Source organism: Gadus macrocephalus, chromosome 19 (assembly GCF_031168955.1).
Source record: "Gadus macrocephalus chromosome 19, ASM3116895v1".
Lineage (NCBI taxonomy): Eukaryota > Metazoa > Chordata > Actinopteri > Gadiformes > Gadidae > Gadus > Gadus macrocephalus.
This window is the reverse complement of record NC_082400.1, coordinates 16,303,357-16,310,856: the sequence shown is the minus strand read 5'-3', so window position 1 is coordinate 16,310,856 and position 7,500 is coordinate 16,303,357. Positions and strand designations below refer to the sequence as shown.

The window sequence follows — 7,500 nt, the reverse complement described above, 5'->3', positions numbered from 1 at the left end:
ATCTCCCGCGGGTTCACTCTGTACGTACCCCTTGGATCTACTCTGTGTGTGTGTGTGCCTGTGTGTGTGCGTGTGTGTGTGTGTGTCTCGGCCCGGCGCATGCCCTGGTGATTTCTCCCCTCTCCTTCCCCTTCTACACCATATAATGCAAATCATCCGTAATGCATCCACATTTTGACGATGCAAGTGATACACCTGCATGGCCTTGAAGTTTTTCACGTGAAGTTTAGTGTTTTAAATGATCATAAATGCAGACATAGTGAATGCATAACCTGTAGAGGTCCGGCCGTTTTTAGCTGTAAAAATGTTCTTCATTGGATGGTAAACCGATCCATTTGGCTGATTCAGCATGTTTTGCGATCCCTCCCAAGTCCCTCCCAAATCCAGCATGACTAGAGTGATCACGCCCTTCCTCACTCATTGGTTCAAGGATCCAATCCCAGTACTGAGCTCGGCATTTTTCATGGATCAATGATTTCAAAGTTTAGATCCCCAACATCAATCATGCTATGTAACGCGACGTTAACCTTGATCTTTCTGCTCGCGCTTGCCCTGCTTCAGTGTTACTGTTGCACATCGTTAATCAGTGTAATCACACATCTGACTTTACACGACTTTAATCAAAGCATGCTACCTTGCGATGCTCGGGGCCATGTGTTCGAATGGTGTATTCCATTTGTATGGTACATCGGTACGCGCTAGTCGCAAGTTGTAAATCTCCCAGCTTTCTTGCGGCGTTTCACGGAAGAAACGCTCCCTTTTGGTCGGTCCAACTCGCTATTTTTAAAGTAGAGAGAGTTCAGTGAGGCCGACCGTACGACTCGACAACATTAATGGCTGCTCCTGGAAAGAGATTTATTTTCTTTGTATTTGTACCACGTTGGTCTTTTTAATATCGATTTTAAATGCCCTTTTGCTAAATAGGCTAATGCAGCAACCGATAACAATGACTAGCCAATGAGCAACGGGAACGCTATAAGTGCTGCAAGACAGGAAATGACGTCACGTTCTCACAAGAGCAGGTCGGAGGTACCGGCGTACCATACAAATGGATCACACCATAACCAAAGCCCGCCCTCCTAGAGCAGCATGAGCCAATCGCCTCAGGCCACTGTTGTCATGTCTCGCTGTTGTGTGGTGTGTGTAGTGTTTGTGGTGTGTGGTGTGTTGTCATGTCTCGCTGTTGTGCGTTGTGTAGGGCTGGGCGATTAATCAAATTATTATCGCGATTTCGATTTTAGCATCAAACGATCAAAAGCTAATATAATCGAGTTTTCAATTATTATTATTTTCTATTTTTTTTTTTTTTTTCATTAAATGTTTTATAGAAAGTAGAACAGCTGGATACATATCTGTACATTATTTTAGATTTAAACATTTTCTTTCTGACCATTTTGTGTATTTATTAAGGCGAAATTTCTTAATAAATACACAAGTTCTCAGTTGCAAAGTGTTTTTAGGGAGAGACATGCTGAATAAATGCAACATGTTTTCAAACTCAAAAGTAATCTTTGAACAATCCTGATTTCAATATTGACCAAAACAATCCTGATTATATTTTTTCAGAATCGAGCAGCCCTAGTACGTAGTGTGTGTTGTTTGTGAGTTGTGTGTTGTGTGTGTTTGTGTGTTGTGTGTTTGAGTTGTGTTTGTGTGTTGTGTGTTTGTGAGTTGTGTGTGTTTGTGAGTTGTGTGTGTTTGTGAGTTGTGTGTTCGTGAGTTGTGTGTGTTTGTGTGTTGTGTGTTTGTGCGTTGTGTGTGTTGGTGTGTTGTGTGTTCATCAGTTGTGTGTTTTTTGTGCGTTGTGTGTTTGTGCTCCCCGGCACCTCAGGACGTCTGCACAGTACGTATCACATTTCACTTGTCAAGTTTGCTCGACAGGGTGAGCGCGGCCGGCTCCTTTAGCAGGGCGGGGCTGGGGGCGGAGCCTCGGGGCCAGCAGCTGATTGGTCTGCGGAAGGCTCTGTACCGCGCGCTCCGCACGGCGTTCCGGGCTTCCCGCCGCGCCACGTGCCACATGCTCAAGTCATATCCTTCACGCGCACTCTGGTGAGGGAGTCGATGTGTTCTACGCCGCCGTTAGAATCTACTGCAGTTCACAATGAGATTGCCGTTTAATTAAAGGTGACAAATTAATCCACCAGGTGTGAGTGTGATTAGCCGTCACAAGCCGTCCTCTGACATCACAGGTGGGCGTGTCCACCTAGATGTGTGCTGGATGGATCAGTCGACCGGCCTACCCGGTGGACTGTGGCAAACGTTGCTCGACCATCCGTCACACATCCAGGTGGACGCGCCCGTCTTTGACGTCACAAGAGGCAGATATTCAAAACGGCTTGCAACAGCTAATCACGCTCACACCTGGTGGTAGAAGGTCACATCTTAAAGAGAAAGTGGCAGTACAGTATTTGTGGGTTTGGTGCCACTGTTTACAATCGGGGAACACTGTAAAATGTAATTATTTGGGGCTGCTCTTCTGATAAAACCCTGGTTTTAGTCTAGCGTATTTCTAGCCACTAGTTTCTTCTAAAAGGGTAAGTTAGTTAGTTATTGCTACGGTTGACCAGGCCTTGTTTGAAGGCCTTCTGCACAGCTGTCCTGACCGTAAGGGCCCATGACGCGTCACAGCCGCGACCCTCCTTAACGCTCACAAACGTTCCCGCTGAACTCGGAGATCGACAACGTGACCAACTACGTGTCGGCGGTGCCGCTGAAGGAGCTGGGGCTGGGGCTGGGTGTGGAGCACGTGGGCGACGAGCAGGCCCAGGACCTCACCGATGACTACAGCCTGCCCGCCCTGAAGGTCAGAGCCCCCCTAACGCTGACCGCTATGAGAGGGGAGGGGGTCAGCCCCGCCCCTAACCCTGACCGCTATGAGAGGGGAGGGGGTCAGCCCCCCCCCTAACCCTAACCCTGACCGCTATGAGAGGGGAGGGGTCGGGGGTCAACCACCCCTAACCCTGACCGCTATGAGAGGGGAGGGGGTCAGCCCCGCCCCTAACCCTGACCGCTATGAGAGGGGAGGGGGTCAGCCCCGCCCCTAACCCTGACCGCTATGAGAGGGGAGGGGTCGGGGGTCACCCCCCCCCTGACCCTACCCACTATGAGAGGGGAGGGGTCGGAGGTCACACCCAGTGGTGATGGCTGGGTCCGAAAGAGGGGGAACCTCCCATCCATCCCAGATCTACAACTAATGCGGGAAATTAGATGTGTGCATGGTTTTATTCATTCATTCATTTAACTAGGTCTCATTAATATTAAAATATATTTTCAAAGAGCAAATACAAAAACGCTTCAACGTTTACGAGGAAAACATGAATAAAGGAATTGTACACTGAAGAGAATTAGTTATGTTTTGTACTTTATGCGCGGGATGAGAAATAGTGCAAAGACTCGGCTGATGCACCACGGCTTCACGTGCACGGGAGACCTCCAGGAGGTACACCTGCGCTCACCCCCCTCTCCTCTCCTTTTGGTCCCCGTGCCGTCGCCGCCCCCACAGCTCATGTTCCAGCTCTGGGTCGCCCAAAGCTCCGAGTGCTTCCGCCGCCTGGCGCTGCTGCTGTCGGCACGGCAACAGGAGGAGGCGGAGCCCGCCGGGGGGGCCGCCGCCTCCGCGGGCCTCAAGCCTCCGTCCGCCTCCTCCCCCACCTCCTCCCCCTCCGCCCTACACCGCTCCATCCCCGCGGTGACGGAGCCCCTCCACCAGGCGCTGGCCGGCTGCCTGGGCGAGGTGCAGCGCAGCTACGACTTCCACCGCTACTTCGAGACGCAGCCGCGGGGCGCGGGGGCGGCGGACCGCGCCGGGCCGGCCCGCCAGAAGTGCCGGGAGCTCAACACCCTGCACACCTCCATCCGCAGCCTGCAGCTGCACCTCAAAGCCCTGCTGAGCGAGTGAGCGGCAGCTGATGACCAACACACACAAACACACAAACACGCACAATCGCACGCCGATCTTGGCATGTAAGAATGCCCCTGATACAACGCACACAGGTCTGAACCTGTTCCAGTCAGACGCTAAACAACATCCCCTCAAACCAAATGGGCCCCTGCTAAAATCATTAGAGCAGTTTGTTTCAAAGGAAAAAGGAACATTTGTATTATACGTTTTAAGAAGAAGAATAGTCCTGAATTTTGTCACGATTTCCAAGTTTTTTCCGATTTCAATAAAATTTATTTTTCAGATTTTCATTCTGAATCTTTTCCTGAAGTTCTTCCGATTTTGACATCACCCTAAAACCAAGTTGACCCCTGATAAAAACGATTAGCGCAGTTTGTCTACAAGGAAAAAGAAAAAATTAATAATATGTTTAAGTAGAAGAAGAATCCTTAACGTTGTCACAAATTTCCAATTCAAAGTTTTTCCGATTTCAATTACGAAAATTGTTCAGATTTTCGTTCTGAAATTCTTCCGATGTTGATTCGGCGTCCCCCCCCCCCCCACTCCCCAGGATGATCATCCTGGAGGACGACCTGGAGAAGATGATGGTGTGCGGGGAGCGGGTGGCGGCGCCCCCGCCGCTCTCAGGGGAGGGCTACCTGGAGCTGAGCCAGCGGCTGCACACGCTGCAGCCCCACATGCAGGCCAGCAACAGCTGCTGGGAGGAGACGGTCGGCCAGGTGGACCGCATGCTGAGACGCACAGGTGAGTGAGAGGGGGGGGGGGGCAGGTGGACCGCGTGCTGAGACTCGCAGCTGAGCCGGAGGGGGCGGAGCCTCACACCAGTTAAAGGTGACCTATCACACCACCAGGTGTGAGGGTGATCACAAGCCGTTTATAAAATCGGCCTCTTCTGACATCACAAGTGGGCGTGTCCACCTAGATGTATGACGGATAGATGAGCGACGTCTGCTACAGTCCACCGGGTAGGCTGGTAGACTGATCCATCCAGCACACATCTAGGTGGACACGCCCACTAGTGAGGTCAGAAAAGGCTGATTTTCAAAGCGGCTCGTAACGGCTAATCACACTCACACCTGGTGGTAGAGTACGGGACCTTTAACTGGTGTTCTGCTGTGGTTTGATCGTGACCCTGTTGGGCGTGTCCACCATTTCAATGAACGTCATAACGCGTCGTCTCACTGTGTTGGGTTTGGTTGACCTAGATATTTTCAGCGCAAAATCGTATTGCTAATATAGAACAAAGTAGCAGTTTAAATTATTTGATGAGCTGCTCTTAACATCTCTTTAATTTAACGGCTGTCAAACAACAGATTAGGTTATGAAAACGCACTGATTTCAGACGCGCACACCCAAACACACACTTTCAAAGCGGGCCGTGTTGTTGACAGTTATTTTTAGCGCAGACTTCCTCTCTGCCCCCCCCCCCCCACCTTCGTCGCTCGGGAAGGAAGTGCTTCAGAATATAGGACAAGAAAACCTAGCAGGCATGTGAGAGGAGGGCCGTGGGCCAGGAGAGGGTGGGGGGGGGAGGGGGCTATTGTTGTTGTGTTGTGTCGTTGCTTCTGTGGTTACCATGGTATCCCCTGTCGCTCCACAGATGCTGCTGCAGGTCTGCGACAGAGCGCCCCCGCCGTGCCGCACGTCCCGACCCCCACGCCGTCCTACCCGCTCATTCTGGACCGGGACAGCGTACCAGAGGAGCTGGTGAGCCCTGAGGCACTGGCCCACTCCACCCCTTTACTGGAGCGCTCTCTCTCTCTCTCCCTCTCTCTCTCTCTCTCTCTCTCTGTCTCTGTCTCTGTCTCTGTCTCAATGTCGCTCTCTCTCTCTCTCTCTCTCTCGGGTCTCTCTCTCTCTCGGGTCTCTCTCTCTCTCTCTCTCGGGTCTCTCTCTCCCCTCCCTCCCTTGGGTCTATCTCTCTTTCTCCCCTCCCTCCCTCCCTTGGGTGTCTCTCTCCCTCCTCCCTCCCTTGGGTCTCTCCCTCCCTCCTTCTGTGTATCTCTATGTCTCTCTCTCTCTAATCTCTGTCTCTCTCGTCTTCTTCTTCTCCAGAAGTCAATTCCATTACTCTTTTAGAGCGTGAAACGGTTACATTGACTCTCTCCCCCCGTCTCCCCCCGTCCCCCCCCAGGAGTGGGAGGCCTACGTGTCCGACTCTGACTCTGAGGACGACCGCGGGGGGGCCTGGTGCGACATGCTCTCCCCCGAGGAGCGCGACCGCCAGCGGCGCGAGCGCGAGGAGTCCCGGCGCGTCCTGTCGGAGCTCAAGGCCGTGCTGGGCTTCCGCGCCTCCGAGGGCGAGAGGCTGAAATGGAAACAGCTGCTGTTCAACGACCAAGGTCCGCGCCCCGGGCCCCGAACCGACACACCTCGATTCCACGATTGTTTTCCTTCCCACTCCCACTAGAAACAACCAGTGGGCGGTTCGTTGTGGTTTAAATGGTCTGCAGCGTCGCAGAGGCTTAGCAAGCTAGCTAACAACAACACATTTTGAGATGTACAACGATGAAGGGACTAAAGCAACATGACTCGTACAACGACTAAGCAAACAAAACTTGTCGACGAGCGAGAAGAAACAGATTTCATGAGATTTATTTCACGAGGATTGAGAATGTTTTCGTCTTCAACCGTCTCCATTTTTCACATTATCGCTTTTCTGAGACAAACTCGCGTCAGTCGAGTGTCTTATCTCCCCGCGTCTTTTCTTCTTTCCCCAGCTGCTACGACCCCGTCCAACGCGGGGCCGCCGGACACCGCGCCCCCACCCGACGGCACCAGTAACCATAACGACCAGGACCACGACGGAGAGGAAGAAGAGGAGGCCGCAGAAGAAGAAAAAGAACGGCGACGGGCGGTGGCGGCGACGGCGAGCGACGGCGAGCCGGCCACCGAGTTCACCTGCGGCCTGGACAAGATGGCGGCCGGAGAAGGGGAGGAGCCTCGCGCGGAGGGAGCGGGCCGGTCCGAGCTCCACCAGTACGACGGGCTCCTCGACGACGGCGAGGGGGAAGGGGAGGGGCTGGCGGATTTCCTGCTGACGCCACGCGTCCTGAAGCTCTCCACCACGGACAGACTGACGGAGCTCCACGGGGCGGAAGCCCTCAGCATTAGCTCCGCCCTCGCGGCCCAGGTGGCGGCGCGGTCGCACGCCCTCGTGCACATGGAGGAGCAGACGTTCGGTGACGATGACGAGGAGGAGGAGGAGGAGGAGGAGGATGAAGGGGAGGACGGGGGAACGCAGGAGAAACACTAGAAGCAGCTTTAAACTGAAACTGAAACCAGGCGGAGTGTTTGGGATGCTTTATTTATTTCCGGTGCGGTTCCGAGGTCCTCATCGATCGAGCTGCGTTGTGTTGTTGTGTGTGCGTTACATCGGCTCAAGTGTTGGTTGTTGTTGTGTGTGTCGCGTAATCACCCATCAATCAACCCGCACGCCGCGTCCGTCCGCTGTAAGCCTCTCTCTCTCTCCCTCTTTCTCTTTCTCTTTCTCTCTATCTCTCTCTCTCCCTCTCTCCCTCTTTCTCTTTCTCTCTATCTCTCTCTCTCGCTCTCTCTCTCCGCCTGTTAAACCATCTCCACTCAGGAACCTCCTTTAG

General features: G+C 53.0%; 1 protein-coding gene across 3 annotated transcripts in view; it reads left to right on the top strand.

The window, feature by feature from the left end:
* The window catches only part of vezt (vezatin, adherens junctions transmembrane protein), a 14,442-nt gene that overhangs the window by 6,599 nt on the left and 343 nt on the right, over positions 1 to 7,500 (top strand). For 2 of the 3 annotated variants that reach the window (XM_060037805.1, XM_060037807.1), the window contains exons 5-12: positions 1 to 20; positions 1,870 to 2,028; positions 2,656 to 2,803; positions 3,503 to 3,894; positions 4,452 to 4,645; positions 5,502 to 5,608; positions 6,036 to 6,243; positions 6,622 to 7,500. The exon at positions 1 to 20 is cut by the window's left edge and continues 268 nt beyond it; the exon at positions 6,622 to 7,500 is cut by the window's right edge and continues 343 nt beyond it. In XM_060037805.1, the coding sequence (XP_059893788.1) occupies positions 1 to 20; positions 1,870 to 2,028; positions 2,656 to 2,803; positions 3,503 to 3,894; positions 4,452 to 4,645; positions 5,502 to 5,608; positions 6,036 to 6,243; positions 6,622 to 7,157 (1,764 nt within the window). In that variant the 3' untranslated portion in view covers positions 7,158 to 7,500. The remainder of the gene's footprint in view (positions 21 to 1,869; positions 2,029 to 2,655; positions 2,804 to 3,502; positions 3,895 to 4,451; positions 4,646 to 5,501; positions 5,609 to 6,035; positions 6,244 to 6,621) is intronic. The other variant, XM_060037806.1, reaches the window with a different exon arrangement.